General features: G+C 47.6%; 1 protein-coding gene across 7 annotated transcripts in view; it reads left to right on the forward strand.

Annotated features, from left to right (window-relative positions):
* Positions 1-18,586, forward strand: part of LOC146182998 (uncharacterized) — a 185,209-nt gene that overhangs the window by 101,454 nt on the left and 65,169 nt on the right. For 6 of the 7 annotated variants that reach the window (XM_084609011.1, XM_084609014.1, XM_084609016.1 and 3 more), the window contains one exon: positions 18,428-18,559. The exons of the other annotated variant lie outside the window; for it this stretch is intronic. In XM_084609011.1, the coding sequence (XP_084465137.1) occupies positions 18,428-18,559 (132 nt within the window). The remainder of the gene's footprint in view (positions 1-18,427; positions 18,560-18,586) is intronic. 7 annotated transcript variants of the gene reach the window in all.

The raw sequence follows: 18,586 nt of genomic DNA on the forward strand, positions 1-18,586 counted from the left end.
GTTATGCAGGCTACAATACCAAAAGACACGTCTTTTTCTTTTTTGGGCTGTGGACACAGCGGTTGTCCCTCATGCACAAGTGCTTGACAAAGTTGTTACTGCACAAAAGCGATATAGAGTAAGGTACCGTAAAAACCCGCGTATAATACGAACCCGAATATAATACGGGGTGAAATTCTGGAGACGCGAAATGGAAAAAAAAGTTTTTACCGCATATAATACGAGAGAGAAAAAACAAGACATTTATTGAAATCGGACCTCACACTTCGATCACTTTCATCTTCAGCAGCGCTTTCCTCGGAAATTTCTTTGTCGGACAAATCATCCCACAGGTACTCATCTTCTGTGCCATCGAGGGCGTTTGAGATGCCGCACTTCTTAAACGAACGGCGCACAAGCTCCTCTGGGATGCTTGCCCACGCGTCCACAATCCATTTGCACAGCGTGGCTGGCGATGCTCGCTTCAGCCGCCCGGCCGGCGTCACTGCAGGCTCACCTGACCGCATCCATTCCGCGTAGCATCGCTTGACTGCGTCCTTGAAGGGTTTGTTGACACAAACGTCGAGAGGCTGAAGTTGTGAGGTCATCCCACCCGGAATCACAACAAGTTCTGTGCGGCAGTCGCTTAGCAGCCTCTTCACCGAGTCGGCCAAATGGCAACGAAACGCGTCCAGCACGAGGATGGATGGAAAGGACAACAGTGCACCGGGCCGTTTGCACCACACTGACTTCACCCAGTCGAGGACAAGATCCTCGTTCATCCAACCTTTTTCATGGCATCTCACGATGACATTCTTCGGCAGCTCCTCACCTTTCGGCATTGTCTTGCGCTTGAAGATGACTTAGGGCGGGAGCTTGCGGCCGTCTGCCGTGCACGATAGCATGACTGTAACCCGCGTCTTCTCGTTTCCAGTAGACCGGATACAAACTTGTTTAGAGCCCTTCTCATGGACGGTGAGGGGCGATGGCATGTCTAGGTAAACCGGCGTCTGGTCAGCATTGCCTATTTGCCCCAGCTGAAAGTTTTTGGTCTTTCGCAAAGAAATCACGTGGCGCTGAAAAGCCACCAGCAGCTCTTCGAAGGATTCGGGCGGCTTTTGTGAAATCGAGGTTCGCCGGCGTAGCGAGAATCCAGCACGGCACATATAGCGATGTATCCAGTGCTTGCTTGCTTTGAAGGCGGAGCTCGGAATTCCCTTTTCCCTTGCAAGCTCCCTAGCTTTTGCCTGCATAAGCTCTACGCTCACAGCTAGATGCGATGCTCGCTGTTCTCGTACGAACTCCGTCAGAGCGAGTTCAATTTCCGGGAATGCGCCATTCTTTGGCCCGCGAAAGCTTCTTCGCATTCCCTTGCACGCGAAAAGGGCTTCTTTCTGTCGTCGCCATCCGCGAATGCTTCCCTCGGTGACGCCAAACTGCCTCCCGGCCGCACTGTTGCCGATGTTTTCAGCAACTAAAATCACCTTTCTCTTAAAAGCAGCCGAGTACTGTTTCCGAGACCCTGGCATCTTGCTCGTTCACTTAAAGAAAAAAGCGTGCACTTTTTCGCGAACCGTGGTTTGCACGAGAGCACATGCGCTGATGCTGTGCGCACTCGACGACCCAACAACGAAGAGACGACACCTCGACGTCGTGACCACTGCGGGGTGCGGCCACGTTAGGGCAACGAAGCCAAGCCGTAGCCGCACATCGATAACAAAGCCAAGCCGTAGCCACGCGGCAACAACGAAACCAAAACTTCTCGCAAAACTTTGCCATTTTGGTTGGGATCCGCAAATAATACGAGGCGAAAATTTGGAACGCTGAAAGTTGGAAAAAAAACTCGTATTATACGCGGGTTTTTACGGTATGTTTTGTTCAGCATAAGGCACGGCCACAGTCAGTGGGTTGCGCAGTTAGGTTCCTTAGCTTATTGACGCACCGATCTGTCTCTTTACATCGGCGATGACGCCAGCACGACCAACAGTTGCCTATCATCATCGTATGAGGCTTTCGGCCTCGCAGCGCTGACGGAACTGATCAACAGACGGTCGCCTGATATGTTTTAGTCTGATTTGAGGCTGAGCAGGAGAACTTCACGCCCCAATGAGTTAACGGCTTGAACAGGTGCACTTACCTGTAGCTTAGCTGTGTTAGAAAAAGGAAAACAAAATGGAGCAATGTCTGTGTCATTGGCGACAAGGAGTTTTGCAGACTGGGTAGGGACGTCACACAAGACAGTATCACAAACAGGAAAAAAAGGCAACTTTTGTGCGGGCGCAGTCAATATATTGCTGCGAACTCTTTAAATCTCTGTTTCTTCTTTTTCTACAGCTGCCGGTATGAGGCCTTATCACTGATTCTATCGATTCTGTATTTTTTATTTGTTCATGCTCGTCGTGAGACTACGCTTTATCATATTTTTTTGTTGTTGGCGCAAGATGCATCGAGATGTATCTCGAAGATTCCAACCACTCGTGTGTGTTTCTACAATGTTCCAGGTTATGCTAGTCACCGTTTGTGGCTTTCTCTAGATATTTCTTCACCGCCTTTAAATTGAGTGTTGATGGGCGCGACAGGCATTTTCTGTTCTATGACCAGTAAGCGCGTTGGTTGCTATCGCTGCCGCTGAATCGCTTAGTTCTTTTGCAGGCGCAAGTCAGTCTAATAAAGAATTTCAGTGCTACACCTACCTGTCCATACGTGGCCTACTGCATTGTCACCACCACGTGACAATATGTTCCCCGTTCTCATCAGATATGACCTTGGCCAGAAATATCAGTCGGCACTGAACTGCCGGCCCGTTCCGCAAAGAGTAGGCCTAGTGCAAGTATGCGAGGTTATGGTCTACAGTTTCGGCAATTGCGGAACGCGCATTCACTAGCTTTAGTGGTTGCATGTGGCCATCAAGTGCAGTTGTGACAGTAGTGACCCCAAATTGACGACTGCTTACATCGCAAAGCGTGTACATATTGAGCAGGAAGCGTCGATGTGACCTTGTCTGGCGAGCGCAGCTGCCAGCGCCACTTGTGGGTACCCGGCGCAGGCAGGGTATGTAACATCCACGGCCTCTTTTTGCAGCGTTGTTGTAGTTTGCAAAAAGAAATAAAGGTGCAACTGATGTGAAAAGAACTGGATAGGTTTGATATTGCTAGCTCAGCTTGCATTTTATGCCGTGCGAACAAGCAGCATACATCCAGTCATATAGAAAAGCTATGTAAACAAACACACTGGTGGTGCAGTCATAATCCGCGAATCAGCACATTCCTGCGGGAGTTTAGGGCTCACACACTAAATAATAAATAATGTGTATTTACGTTGAAGCCCTCACAAGTCATTTGCTAGACAAGCACTAAAAAACACAAGGTTAGGCTTGGGAGTCGATCGGGCGAGGCGAGACTGAGACTGCGGCAGCTGGGAGGCTCTTCGGTGTGGGCAGTGAATTTGAATTGTGTTGGGCTTTGCGATGGTGTGACTGAAGTGGCGGCGGCGCATGCTTTCATGTGCTGGGCATGGCCAGACTAAACATAGTTTTGCAAAAATGCTTTACCAGTCAAAAATAATTAAGCTTGGCTAACAAACACATACAACAGCAATTCAAGAGGTACCACTTTGGTCAAAAGTTTTGACTGCTCCTCGAATGTTGCAAGGCATGCTCTCGCGTCAACGTATGCTTGTTTGGGTTTTCCTCTTAGTTTTTGGATCGAAAGAGCGACGAGCTAGCTTAGCAATCAGCAACACAACGCCCCCTTTTCGCGGTGCGTACGGCAGAAGGAAACGTTGGACATGTACTTTTTTACATGCGGAAGCGCTTGTTGCTAAAACAAGCTAACTCTCATAAGGTACGAATATGCTTCTGACTGTATGCTTAAATAATACATCATGAGTCCATCAATTTTGGTGTCCTCGACAACCTCTAGACAGAAGCCCAAAACAAGTCCGAGGATTACTAAAATAGCATATTATAGCGAAGGCTTCTGCAAATAAGATGTTCTTGCTGAAGAAAGGATAGGATAGGATAGGAAATACGTTAAATTCTCTAGGAAGGTCTTGTGCTAGTAGCAGAAGAGGTCAATCTTCCGTCTTCTCACAGGGTCGGTGCCCCTATTCTAGGGCTCCGCTGAGCTTCGCTGCTCGCTGGGCGTGCTGGATCAGACCTAGTTGGCAATCCAGATCGCTGCTGGAGAGCCGGCTCTCCCACGGTTCCGCACTCGGGTCTTCACGAAATCTATCATTATTTTTACATTGCCACGTGATCTGGTATAACGAAGGTTTGCTACCACACCATGGGCAGGTGTCCCGATATTGTGATGGGTAAATTTTGCTTAGGATATGCAGGTTAGGGAATGTTCTTGTCTGCAGTCTTCGTCAGTACACTGCCTCTTGTTGTTTTAGATCCCGATGAGGCGGCGGATAGCGGATCTGTACCCCCTTATAGTACAGTCAAACCTCGATATAACGAACACGCATATTACGAATTATTGAATATATCGAACTTTTCCTAAATTATTTTGTTAAACACATGTATTTTTAACTTCCCATAGCGAACGTGGTTCGGCATAAAACGGATATTACGAACTTCGCGACGCCAAGCACTACCTCACTTTATTAGTAGGAGGCAGGCTTCGTTGCACTACATGTTTGTTGTGCGGCGCAGCAAACATTCAGGACTACCTCGCAGGCGCTGACAGTGCCACAGATGCCACGATGGCATTGGGAGTTGACAGCCAAAGGTAACCTCTGAGACCATAAGAAATCGTTCGCATCTTACAATCACTGGCAGCGCTGCTTCAGCAGCGGCGGCAGCGGCGCGATCGAATGTTGCTTTTGCCTTTTTGGTTTTTGCGTCTTTCGCATTTAGCAGCGGCGTCGCGGCGTGGCCGTCGTAGCGTTCGGCGGAGGCTGCGTCGGTCGTCGTGTCAAGTGTGGTGCGTGGGTGTGCGTAGTGCTGTGATGGCAATGAACGTGAAAAAAAGAGCAGCACTGACGTTAAAGACCAAGCTCAAGATAAAATCAGGGCCTTCAAGGCAGTTTACAAGAGGAGGCTGATTGACACTCTTCTCGTGAAGCTTCTTATGAAGCAGGATTTGAAGATCGACTTGCTGGGAGCATTGAAGCTGCATCGAGCGTGAAAGGCGAAACGATTTCCAACTGCTTTCGGCACGCAGGTTTAGTTCCAGCAGAGGCCCGTGCATCAAGTGACGATGGGAATGAGCCTGGTACGATTTTTCGCGTTTTGTTGGTGACATGCCCGCAACAATGACTGTAGAGGACTTTGTAGGCGGCGACGACATCGCGGCGAACACGGCTGTACTGACGGACGCCGAAATCACTGTGGAAGTTTCTGAACATCCCGCAGACGAAGCTCAGGCTGACCCTGCAGACGATGAGAACATTCAGACTTCACCAGAAGTGCTTGCTGCATTGGATTTACTGCACCGCCACTGCAGTGCTATTGAGAGCAGTGGGTTTGCCCTTGTTGAGTGTTTGCAAACGGTGGAACAGGACGTGATACGGAACGCGATCAACACAAAAAAGCAGGCCGCGATAACGCAGTTCTTTGCACTTAAATAAATGGACGTGACCCAAGTAGGTGCCCTCCGAGTTGTTGTGCCTTCTCTGATTGAATTTTGCTGCTCTTGCGTGTATTTGCTACGAAATTTTATATTAAGAATTATGGATAGAGCGAACTATTTTTCGATTTTTTAACTGTTCGATATAATGAGGTTTCACTGTAGTTGAGAATGTCTGAGTACGTAGGGCTGACTCGCTCGGGTAGATCGTCCGATTGGGAGGAAGCTCGGCTCGTGTACCCTCGAGCTACCTCATCGGCTTGTTCGTTCCCCGCTATGTCGGTGTGTCCTGGCACCCAGTAGATGTTGTGTGTGACTTTTGATGGGGACGTGCTCTGGAGGAGCCTGAGCGCGGCGCGACCTATGCGGCCGTTCATGTAGTTACGGAACGCTTCTCTCGAATCTGTAAGAATGGTAAGGGACGTGTTGCTTCGATACCCGGCTACCACCGCTAGAGCAACGGCCAGCTTCTCCCCTTCGGTTACCGTGCAGTCCCTGACTGAGGCGCTAGCTAGTTCCTTTAGGTTGGAATCAATAGCTACCGCCACTGCGCTGTTATGTGAGCTTCCTGTATATGAAGCCGCGTCCGTGTATACCGTTGTGGATTTTGTAGCTAAATTTTGTTGTACATACTTCGCCTGGGCTGCCCTACAGGCCACATGCAAGTTGGGGTCCATGTTCCAGGGAAGGGAGCTAACCTTTAGTGTCTGGCGAATTGCGTCCGGTATGCTTGCAGTACGATTCTCTATTTCCACAGTTCCACCTAGCCCCAGTCGCCTAAACAGCGAGCGCCCCATAGGAGTCTGCTGGAGCCAGGCTATCTGAGTGACCAGTTGGGCTTCTTTGATCTCTTTAAAGGTGTTGTGAACGCCAAGAGCTAGTAGTTTTGCGTTGGAGGTGTTCATTGGTAGGTGCAGGGCTGTTTTGTAAGCTTTGCGGATGATGATATCTGCACTTTCCACTTCTCCTTTGCTGAGGTTGAAATATGAGAGGGCGTAGCCAACGCGACTGAGTACCAGGCTCTGAACCAGGCGCAGGGTATCCCCCTCTCGCATACCTCTCCACTTCTGCGACACACGCGTGATCATCCTGGCGACCTGAGCGGTCAATTGCTTGAGAAGGCCGAGCGTATGGCCGCATCGCTGATTGCTCTGGAGCCACATTCCTAAGACTCGTATCTTGTCTCGTTCGGGAAGTAGCTGTCCTTCAAGGGAGACATTGAGGGTCCCTTCTTTGCGTTTCCCTTTGTTAACTCTCAGGAGTTCAGATTTTTCTGTGGAACAGGCGAGACCTCGTGCACGGACATATTCTTCCACGCAGGTAGCTGCTGCTTGCAGTCGTTCTTCTTTCTGGCCGAGCGACCCGGAGGTAACCCAGACCGTGAAGTCGTCAGCGTACATGGCGTGCTGTATGCCTTCGATCTTCTCAAGTTGTCTAGCGAGTCTGATCTTAGCCACGTTGAAAAGTAGTGGTGGGATGACGGACCTTTGAGGTGTGCCTTTGTTGGGGGTCGAGAATTTATCGCTGCGAAGGTCTCCGAGCCCAACCGTTGCAGTTCAGTTGGAGAGAAAGGCCTTCACATAGCTGTGAATCTTCTCGCCACAGTGGAGGTTGTCGAGTCCTTCCATTACAGCCGCGTGGCTAACGTTGTCATCATCATCATCATCATCAGCCTGATTATACCCACTGCAGGGCGAAGGCCTCTCCCATATTTCTCCACTTAACCCGGTTCTGTGCTAGCTGCATCCACTTGACCCCTGCGAACTTCTTAATCTCATCCGCCCACCTAACTTTCTGCCGCCCCCTGCTACGCTTTCCTTCCCTTGGAATCCAGTTTGTTACCCTCAGCGACCATCGGTTATCCTCTCTTCGCACTACATGTCGCGCCCATGTCCATTTCTTCTTCTTAATTTCTACTAGAATGCCGGTAACTTTAGTTATTTCTCTGACCCACTCTGCACGCTTTCTATCTCTTAATGTTACCCCTACCATTTTTCGTTCCATAGCCCTCTGGGTTGTCCTCAACTTAAGTAGAACTCTCTTGGTTAGCCTCCGCGTTTCAGCCCCATAGGTGAGTACAGGCAAGATACAACTGTTGTACACTTTCCTCTTGAGCGATACCGGTAAGCTGCTAATCATAATCTGCGAGTGCTTGCCAAATGCGCTCCATCCCGCTCAATGCGCTCAATATTAAAGGCCCCTTTAATATTGAGGGCCATGACCACGTTCTCGCCTACGCTCGGGACATTGGTGAGGACTTCCTCTTTGAGTTGTATGAGGACGTCCTGGTTGGAGAGGTGAGCTCGGAAGCCGAACATGCTGTGGGGGTACAGGTCTTTGTCCTCCATGTAATTTTGGAGCCTCCGAGTAACGACACGTTCGTAGAGCTTGCCTAGGCAGGAGGTGAGTGAGATAGGTCGGAGGTTTCCGATCTGGAGTTTCTTACCCGGTTTTGGGATCATTACGATCTCTGCATGCTTCCACTCTTCAGGAACCGTTCCTGCGGCCCAGTGCCCGTTGAAGAAGGTGGTCAATTGGTCGACCGCCCCGTCGCTGAGGTGCTGAAGAAAAAAGCTCTCGCCATCTACGGCGTGCATGCAAGAGTGCAGTCAACACTGTGGATGCTGACATGGAGATGACATGTTGTGCCATCAGTAGCTAATCCAGGTAGCTGCTTTCAAGTTAATAAACGAAATTCATTTTAAAAATATCTGCTGCACCAAATGAGCTCAAATTTTGAGGAATTATAATTTAACATGTGGGGAGTGAAATGCTTCAAACAGTGAAAGCTCATTAATTCAGACCTCGATAATTTGAATTTTGAGATAATTTGAGTTACACTGCTTGGTTCGGTCAAGCTCCATAGAGATCTGTGTACAAAATAGCCCGTTATTTCGAACGCGAGTCGATTCTGCAACGGATAATTCGACCTACGCGCCGCCGCGTCTGGGCAGCTTGGTGCACAGCACATGGCCAAAAACAAAGAAAAAAACACCCCTCAGCGAAAGAGCGGCATAGTTAGAGGCTGCATATGCTCAAAACGGGGACAGAAGATGGAACCAGGTAAAGCAGTGGAAGAGTGGGTAAAGCCTAACGACTAATGGCGCCATGACAGCCGCGGTGGCGGCTGCGGCTGCTTGCTCTCTCTTCTGCGCACTCTCCGAAACTCTCAACTAAATACTCGTTAATTCAAGCCCTGCTAATTCGAAAATACGGATGAGCACTGTCGGCGCAGTTCCAGCCAACACATATAAAAGGCTATGGCCTTTAAACGGACACTACGGATTACGCGGGATTATTTTTAATTTTTTTGTGAGTCTCCCAGCCTTCTACCCATCGGTCGTCAATGAGAGAACGCGGTCAGCCGCGATCATGACGCCAGCTTTTAGCATCGTGCGCTTCAAAAGACGTTTGCTGCTATCGCGCGTTTCGATAATTTAGTGCCAATAGACGGCGCCCGCCCCAATTGCCCAAGGCATGATAAAGCGAACGTAATGAAAACAAGGCTTGACAACCGGACAACACTGGCACTCTGCCCAAGATCGCTCCCCCCCTCGCCCCTTGTTAGCGCCAATGTCAAAAGGTAACACTATAGCCAAACGGGCGAGTTAATGGAACGTATTGAATAGATAACAGCTGTGAGTCAGCGCTCGTCCTGTGGTTCTCTGCTTTGGTGTTTGTCTCTTGTGCTATTTTCCATTCAGTAAGTCAATAGGTAAACACGTCGTGATGTTATCGCTAAGCAGCATCTTGGCGCACTGCCAAGAAATGCGCTGTGGTCCGTGACAGTGCGAAACGAAGGGACTCACTAACGATTGACGTCTTTTTTTTTTTTTTTTTTCTTAGGCAAAAATCAGGGGTGGGTGGATTTATTATGTGATTGAGTTCGTTTCACGAATAAATATGGTAAATTTACTGCAATACAAGTGGTTCTTGGCTGTTTTTTCGAGGCCATTTGATAATTCGAACATTGGATAATTTGAACTTTTTTTTCCCGATCCCATGAAGTTCGAAATAACAAGCTTTTACTGTATTAGCTGTCATGACCCCTTTAAGCTTCAGCTGCTGCTCAAGGGAGCACGGATTTCTGACGTTTTTTTTAAATATGCTTAATAAAATTTATGGCTATTGATGTATCCTGTAATAAACTGTTTAGTGCTCTTTACGATGATTAGCATTCAACCTGATTTACTCAATGCTGGTAAGTAGGCAAGCCTACATGCATGGAAAAACATGTTTTTTTTATTTTTCCCTTTTTTTCACCGGTCTAGATGTAATGATAATCGGTTATAACGATCGGATTTGCCAGTTTTCTCAATATTGTTATAAGTGGACTGCACTGTATACACGGGTTTTTACAATAGTCTTTGCACAATCTTGGCTGAGTCAGAGACCTTTTGGGTCATCATACAGAAGTTGAAACTTTCTTCTGGTTATGGACTAGTCCACATGGGCTCAGTGTTGTCTTTGGTACTCATGGGGTACTCTGCACTGGGAGACTCGCTTCGTGCCAGTCCACTCTTGGCGTCAGGGGTTCTAGCTTCTGCTGGCTGATTATTTGATTTGGCCCTAATATGGACTCTGTTGCAATGCAAGATGTGGTCATCAATTTGCACCCTGTACAACCTGCTTCGCTACTGTTCCATGATAATGTCTTTTGTTCATGCGTCCTCCCTGCCTGAGCGAACAGTTATACTTTGTTTCCTTCCAAAAAATGCAGGGTCACTTGCCTGTTTTTCGTGATTAAAAACCATCTTATGCCTTTCCTATTGTGGTTGCCTTTGCATACTGATTATAGTTTCAATGGCAGTGGGGACCTGAGCCGGGGCGAGTGGCCGCTATGGGAGAAGAGCCCAAAGGTGGAGTTCAAAGGCAGTGACAGGTTTATTTGACAAGGCATGAGTATTATGAGACACATAATTGAGAGATAAGGGTAAGCTGAATTCGGGTTACATAGGAAAGTAAAACTTATAACGATACCACAGTGATGACACCTGGCAGTAAAAGCTTGGTAGTGGTTGGCAGCATTGCTTGCATGTGCCTGCCCATGAGAACCCAAGTGGGTCTTGTGTTCGCATGCTTCAGAGGCACGTTACAATGTCCCAGCAGTGCCATATCTGGTTCACTGCAGATCTCCTCAGCAGTCTTCAGCAGCATCATGATGGTTTTCACTGATCTCTGACACATTCCCCCAAAGATGTTTCATTTTAAGGTTGGGTTTCGCTGCGCTGTCTCCCTTTGCCGTGATGGTGCATCCCTTTGATGCACGTCGCTGAGTGAAATCTAGGCCATTTCTGCATCACATGCATGCATTTCCATACAAACACGTGATGCATGCAGTCTTTTTTTACTGTGGTCTAATTGCGTTTTCATTGCCTTTGTTTTCTTACCAGTCATGGCCAGCTCAAGAACAAGTTCACCCCGAATGTAAACTGAAATTTGATTGCTAGTGGAACATTGAGTCTTTCTTGCGGCCATCCTGACAGGATTACTGTTTTGCAGTCTTCATCTTGCATGGTTGTTGCACAGATTTTCTCGGCAGTCTCTTGTCACACTGGAAGGTGACTCTGGGCTTCGATGCTTTTGCTACTGTGGCATGCCAGTGAAAACAGCTGTTGATGTAGCATCAGGTCGGAAGTTCTTTGCCGCATTTCCTCTGCACAATAACTTCATAGTGTTGAATTTGCAGGGTCATTCCTTATAGATTCCTTGGCATTTGGTTCAGCTGCTTCTGCCATCAGCAGCTTTGAAGCGGAACCATCGGTCGTAGCTCACATGTACATTTCCTTGTACAGTAAAACCTTGTTACAAGAGACACTCAAGGGACCCGAAAAAGATGTTTGTTGTAACCAAGGTCTCTTGTAACCACAACTTCTTACCAGCTCATATGTGCAGCAGTTTAGATTTCTTTATCTAAATTCTGTTCCATATCGAAGTCCTGCTTTGTTACAATATGTCAGGAACCAAGGAGTTCCTCCTCTTGACTGGGAAGTCAAAATGTCCCCGTTGTTTCAGCCACTGGCATCACATTGATGCCTTGTGGAGAACACACTTAGCAATCTAGAGCGGCAACTTTTGTGTGAAATTAAGAATATAACTTTCTTAATAAAAAGAAATGTTTTAGTGCGAACAACATAAGGCATCATGCCAGTATGTAAGGTTGAAAAGTAACATTTTTGCAGCGAGTCACTCCTGAAACAAAGTTAGCGATTTTTTACTAAATCAATTGCAGCAACAAAAACGCTTCTAATAGGTTTTATAAAAGTACAAGTTGCATGGTTTTATTGAGTGAAACATAATAGATAACAATATTTTAGTGCGGATGCAGCAGGTCATGAAACGAACTTTTTGAAATGGCAAAAACTGCATTTGCTACCTAAGCGATTTTTTCCGAGAAAAGTATGCTGTATCTTGCAAAACTAAGGTTCGTTCTCTTGTGTCAAAACATTTGGCCACCACATATAAAAATTTCATTGAAAGCAAAAAATGGTCATGGAACCTCAGTTACTGTTCTCGTCTGAACACATCCATATACAGTACAACCTCGTTAATTCGAAGTCATCGGGACTGCGAGAAATGTTCGAATTAAGCGGGTTTTCGAATTAACCGAACACACCAAGAAATAAGACTTAGGCAAAAAAATTCGTTGCAGGAACGTGTTACCTTTATTCGGCATATTTTGAATTACTACTGAAAGTAATCTGAGATGCTGGTTTGCCGCGTCCGGTAGTTTGCGGCTCCTAAGGTCATGCTCTCGAGTTGGTCAAATAGACGAAACATCTCTGAACTTCCACCGCGGCACTCAACAAAACTGCGGATAACGTTCAGCGATCCGATAACTTCACCAAGAGCAGGTGCTCGGGGAGGCTCGTCGGTGTCGTCGTCGCTATCGTCGCTGTCATCGCGCCACAGACGGTGAGAAAGGTTAAATTATTGCGTTCTTTAAAACGGCAAAACCATCCATTGCTGCACTTAAATTCCTCGTGCCCAAGTTGTAGAGCTAGGTCGTTGGCCTTCTCCCGCAGTAGCGTTCCATTGACGGGAAGGTGGGCAGCGTTTGCTTTCTGCAGCCAGCGAAGCAGAGCAGCTTCCACATCTTGATACGTGGGAGCCCGCACTCATGACCGCTTCGAAGAATAGGTCTTGCCGTAAGCCTCTAGTATTTTTGACTTGTTGCTCAATATTGTGGACAACGTCGAGAGGGGCACGCCATGCCTTTTGGCCAACTCGGTCTTCGAACAAGCGCTCTTGCCTGCTTCCTGGATCAAGCAGAACTTCTGCTGCAGCGTTAAAGTCTTGTACTTTGGCATTTCAGCACTGCTACGGTCACAAAGCTAGCACTTCTGCACAGTCCCGCCCAAAAAAACGGCACAGTAGCCGACCCTTAACCACAGCGCACAACACAAAAAAATGGCGCAGGCGAGACCGGCGTGGCAGTGGTGGTGGCATACTTGCAGCGTCGGAGGCACGGGGGAAGAGTGGGCGAAGCACACTAACCGCCGTATTCACAAACACGCCTTCACTCGAACTTCTACTCCAAGCGGCCCTCGAGGCCTGTTTTTCGTTTCACAAAGCAATCTCCACTCGAATCGCTCCTCCAGTGGCGGAGAAAACTTGAGTTTTCTCGAGAATCTCGAGTCTGCGACGACGCTACCTTGGCCGCTCCTCGACCGCCACTCCACTTGTAAACATGGCCGACATCGCATCGCTCGCTCGCTGTGTGGAATTCGTTCTACCGGTATACCAACAGTTTCTCGAAAGAAGATGCGACAAGGATGCACCGAACCTTTCGCTAAAGCATCAGCTGAAAGTGACAGTGACCCGGGACTTCTGGCACGCTATCGTTTTACGAATGTGGTCATGGATAGCCTCCGGCCGTCCCTGCCGCTCACGCCGAACATGGATAACCGTGATCAGCCACCGACGTCTGTGTTGTTTGATCGTCGCATTGCGCGTGTGTGGCGCGGGCACATTTCAATAAGTCGTCACTGGATAAATGGATAACCTTTTCGGAGCCCACCGAGTGCAGAGTTGAGGCGCGATTTGGCCAAATGGTGAGCTCGCCCGCGGCCGGAGTCGAGCTGCGGCGGCGCACTTTCCGTGACTCGCCCCGCGCGCTTCCGCAGACGGCGCCGAACTTGTGGGGGAACAGCGTGTTGTATTGTGCGGACATAAATGGCTTGCCCGTCGCCCGAGGGTACGTAGTACGTCTGCGGACGCGCGGCCGGCGCGGCACTGTTGAGGGAGCGCGTTGGTGTGCTCCTCCTACGGAGGGATATTCGCGGCCGACGAAGGGCATGGCTTTTCAAGCACGTTTTCAGTTAGGGCTCCCTACTTGTTTGGAAACCGCACGCGGCATTTTCTTCTGGAGGGTCGAATTCAGCGTGCATCAATGCGCTGCGAAGCAGCACGCATGTTTAGCTCGCCTCCGAGTAGGCCAGAGCCATGCTGGTAGGAGTTCGTGGCTTGTACTTTTTTTTTCCTGCAATGTATTTTGACGCCCGGCAATAAAAAAAAGCATGGTAAAAAAAAAGTTGGTCAAGCCTGTCAAAAAAAAAATAATAAAAAACGTCTGTCAAAGCCTGGCAATCAAAAAAGGCAAAGCGGCAAAGGCCGAGCGTAGATCTCACACCAAAAAATAAACCGAAGTATTCACACCATTTCTCGAAGCTGACGTCACCAGCAGCGACTGTTGCCAGATGCGAAAACATTTTCAGCCATTTTTCACAGCCGCCATTTTCATCCAGCCCACAAAACAAGTTATACTATGCTGTTAACGTCGAGGTCGGTTGCGAAAGTTGTTTAGAAGACTTGAAATGAAAAACTGAGCATGTTACATAGTTCAGCACGCAGTTTTCGGGCCAAAAGTTCATCTTACTCTCGTCCCCATATGCCACTTGCGCTTGCGCTGCTCCGAGTGGAGGAGGTATTCTCGAGGAGAACTTGTCGGAGGAAACGCCGAGGGGCGTTCATGAATCCGAATCGGCCCTGGAGTGGAGTAGCGACTGTATTCTCCGCTCCACGGAGTGGAGGTGGAGCGTCGAGTCGAGGCGCGTTTGTGAATACGGGCGAGGTCACGTGATAAAAACCGGTATGCCCGCCGTGTTGCAGTGAAGCACGTCTTCTCCTCTGCAGGCGCGTGTTTCAGCGGTGCGCGAGGCGCACTGTGGACCGATTTTTGTGTAGAGAGTGCTCCGGCTGGGGCGCTTCGCCTATAAATCATCACCATTACTATGTGGCTTTGCCTCGCGGCTCCGTAGGGCCGTCGTTTCGCCGGGTTTGCTGCGAAACATGGATCAGGCATTGCCGCATAGCAGTCCAAATTTTCGAATTAACCGGGCTGGCGCAGGCAGCATGTTCGAATTATCCGGCCAAATTTACATTGGAAAACACGGGACCGCAGAAAACCTTCGAATTATCCGGGATTTCGAATTAACCGAGTTCGAATTATCGAGGTATTACTGTACTATATAACTTGCTAAGTGGTGAAGCCAACTTAGCTGACATGAAGAAAGAGGAGGAAAGTCTGCTTCTCAGTTTTCTTGTGTGCATCTTTTTGGCTGGTTAATTCTTTCTTCGTGCAATGCACCAACTAGGACAACAATGGTTTCAACTAGCTGACATCTCTCATCACAGAAGGGAAAATGTTTGGGCGTGTTGGTTCATTGTCAATACAGCGAAGCGCTCAAAATCACAAAGGACGACGAGGATGCGCTATTGTCCTGTTCCCTCCTCGTCCTTTGTGATTTTGAGCGCTTCGCTGTATTGATCTCCCACCAGACAAGGTTCACTCGCCTTGATTCCAAAAGCATTGTGAAAATCGACAGTGCCTCAAGCTTAATGAAAGTTTGTTACGCTTATACTAATGCACTGGTAATGCAATTAGGCTCCCAACACCATGAAGTTGCTAGATATAGAGCACCCTCAGGGGCAGATGCAGTACGAAGCAAGCTAGAACTAGGGATGTCTGGAGAGTGGCACATTGCCGCTACGCTAACGGGCACCACGCCACTATGGAACATGCACCCCTAGCTTTGGTGCACCACTCTTACTTGTAGATAACCTTACTCGTTTTCATATTTTACATAATGGATTATCAATACATTAAACTTTCTTATGATCTGCTTTGAATTGATATATCTGGTATCGCGTGTAGTATTCACTGGAGACTGAGCAAATTGTTCACATGGATGTGTATACATAATTTATTATTACTGAAACTGGCTACCCTCAAAGTTCCACCCACCCTGCTGAAATGGCTCAAAGCTTATCTCGTCTTATCAGGTGTTCCCCAGGGATCAGTTTTGGGCCCTCTTCTTTTTTTAATATTTATCAATGATATAGTTGACCGGGTTTCCAGTCGGGTCAGATTATATGCCGACAATTTTTCATTTACCGTGACGTCACTTGTGTAAGTGACTCCTATGAATTGCAAAGTGACCTTGACTCTGTCTTAGTATGGTGCAAAAGATTGCACATGACATTAAATTTGTCGAAATGTAAAGTTCTGCTGTTTACAAATAAAAAGCAACCTTTAACTACGCAGTACTCTCTAGGCGACAGCAACTTATCATTTGTTAGAAATACAAGTACTTAGGTGTTATCTTCGCACACAACCTTTCTTGGAACGACCACTTAAACCATATTGCTGCCAAAGCTAGCCATGTGTTAAACTTTTTAAAATGCAATTTCAAGCGGGCACCTGCTGATTTGAAGGAGACACTCTACTTGACAAATGTGCGTCCCGTCTTAGAATATAGTTGTGCGGTTTTGGATCCTGAAACGAAGATACTTATTAGCGAACTTGAACGAATTCAAAAACGAGCAGCAAGGCTTGTGTTCGCAAACTATGATTTCACTATGAGGCGCGTTCATTAATTGAGGTGACGTTCACATTACTTTCCCCAAATATTAATCGAGAATCGGCTGAAAAACTGCCGTATCTACTCACATAATGTTCTCACTCTCTTTTACGGGAAATTGATACAAAAATTAGGTGGCGCGATAATTATGCAGGGAAATTTTTCAACCGCTAATGTTTTATAGCGCTAAAAGCAAATCTATATAGGTGTGAATCGTAATTCTTGGGCCAGCTATTGTAAATATAAACCAAAAAATTACTTTCAAGCAGAACTTACCTTTGTTATAAATGTACAGGGTTGCCCAAAACACGAATTGCTAAAGCACTTTATTTTCCACACAACGCCTAATCACTCTCCGCATTTCGTGGTATAATGTTCACACCAGACCATGCAGTTCTACTCCTAATCAGTTACGACCCGAGTCCATATTGACGCTGCAACCGCTGCCTCCAGTAACACATGCAGAACTCGACACCGAAGAGCCTGTTGGCAGCGCGATTGCCGTGTTCTAGCACGCACTCAGCAGCTTTCAGCTTAAAAGCAGCTGTATAGCATACCACCCCATTGTGATGTGGTACCAAGAACACAGTAGACGGAGGAACAAAACAAGTAACGGATGGAATGAAAGAACCATGACGAGACATGGAGGCACCTCTCAAAATGGTGGAACATACACAGTTGCTGAACAAGCACAACCTATGATGATAATATACCCAAGCACACTTTCGCCGCCTGGTAGCACGCGCACACAACTAGGCCAGCTAGTTTCAGTAGCGCTTCAAAGGTGGCGCTTTAAAGGTGGTGCTTTCTACTACTAGCAGACGACTCTCGCAGAGGTAATTTTGGTGATGCGATGATTATGTGGGGAATAAAAATTCCAAATTTTTGACATCCAATGTGGGAGATGCAAGCATTACTTGAAAAAATACGGCTATTGTTATTTGGTTGGTTGCATGGGGAGGATTCAAGAGCTGGAAATTGCTTTCAATCCAGGGTGTTGCGGGCAACTTAGTCTCTGCATACATTTCTGAAGTAGAGTTTCAAAATGACGCTTGCTTTCACATGCTGTTCTAAGATATACAGGTAGAAGCAGAAGTAACTGGGGCATGGGAGCTGTGGCTGACAGCATGTCAGAGCCATCTAGTGAGGCCAGGAAGAAATGCATAGCATTGCAAAAATGCTTTCTCAACTGCTGGTGCCGTTCTCAGCTCTTCTCATGTGCTCATTTTGCGTCATGACATGGGTCATGTAACTCTTCTGTGAGTGCTGATGCCACTGGCATTGCATGTTTTGGAGGCACTGTTTATGAAGTGTTTGGCACCTTTGCATATGCACCACCTCTTAATGAGTTTCTGCCAAGGGAAGCAGGCAGTTGTTATGCCCACTGAGTCTGAACAGGCATTACTTGTCAGTCATTACAAGTTAAATGCGCTGACCATCACCTGAACATTTGGCTTGCTTAATGATGCAACATTAGGTTTGCTTAACCTTACCGAGGCAGTAATACATTAAAACCTGAATTGTGGGGGACCAGAGGTCTTAATTGAGCATTTTCTTCATTTTTTTCCCCTCTAAATTTTTTGCTTCCGCCGGGGTGGTACAGTGATTACGGCACTCGACTTCTGTTCCCAAGGATGCGGGATCAAATCCCGGCCTCAGCGGTCTCTTTTCGGTGGAGGCAAAAAGCAAGGCACCTATGTGCTGTGCGATGTCAGTTCGCATTAAAGAACCCCAGGTGGTAAAATTTCCGGAGTCCTCCACTACGGCATCTCTCATAGCCTGAGTCGCTTTGGGACGTTAAACCCCACAAACGAACCAAATTTCTTGCTCTTAGTTTCCTTGATCGTTTTTGAAGCACAATTGGGAGGTGATTTGAGAAGACGTTTGGTAGAAAGGTGAATCGTTTGGGCACAGAACCATGGTATCCAGGCTATGTTAGAACTAGACCAAGGACCCCAGATCTTTCTTGGAACTGATGCTGAATTATCATCTTTTCCTTTCTCTCTTTCTCAGTGTGTTCCCAGCCAAACAGACAGCAAGCGCCCTGTAACTTCTCCCAGTGACCCGAAAACTGTGCTCACAGGTGCCATGTCTGAAAGCATTGAGAGCTACCGGGAGTCATCGTCTGACTCGGGGAAGGAACAGGCAAGCATTGCTCACCATTTCCTGACC

Source organism: Amblyomma maculatum, chromosome 7 (genome assembly GCF_055883805.1).
Source record: "Amblyomma maculatum isolate TAMU_Amacu chromosome 7, ASM5588380v1, whole genome shotgun sequence".
NCBI classification, from domain to species: domain Eukaryota; kingdom Metazoa; phylum Arthropoda; class Arachnida; order Ixodida; family Ixodidae; genus Amblyomma; species Amblyomma maculatum.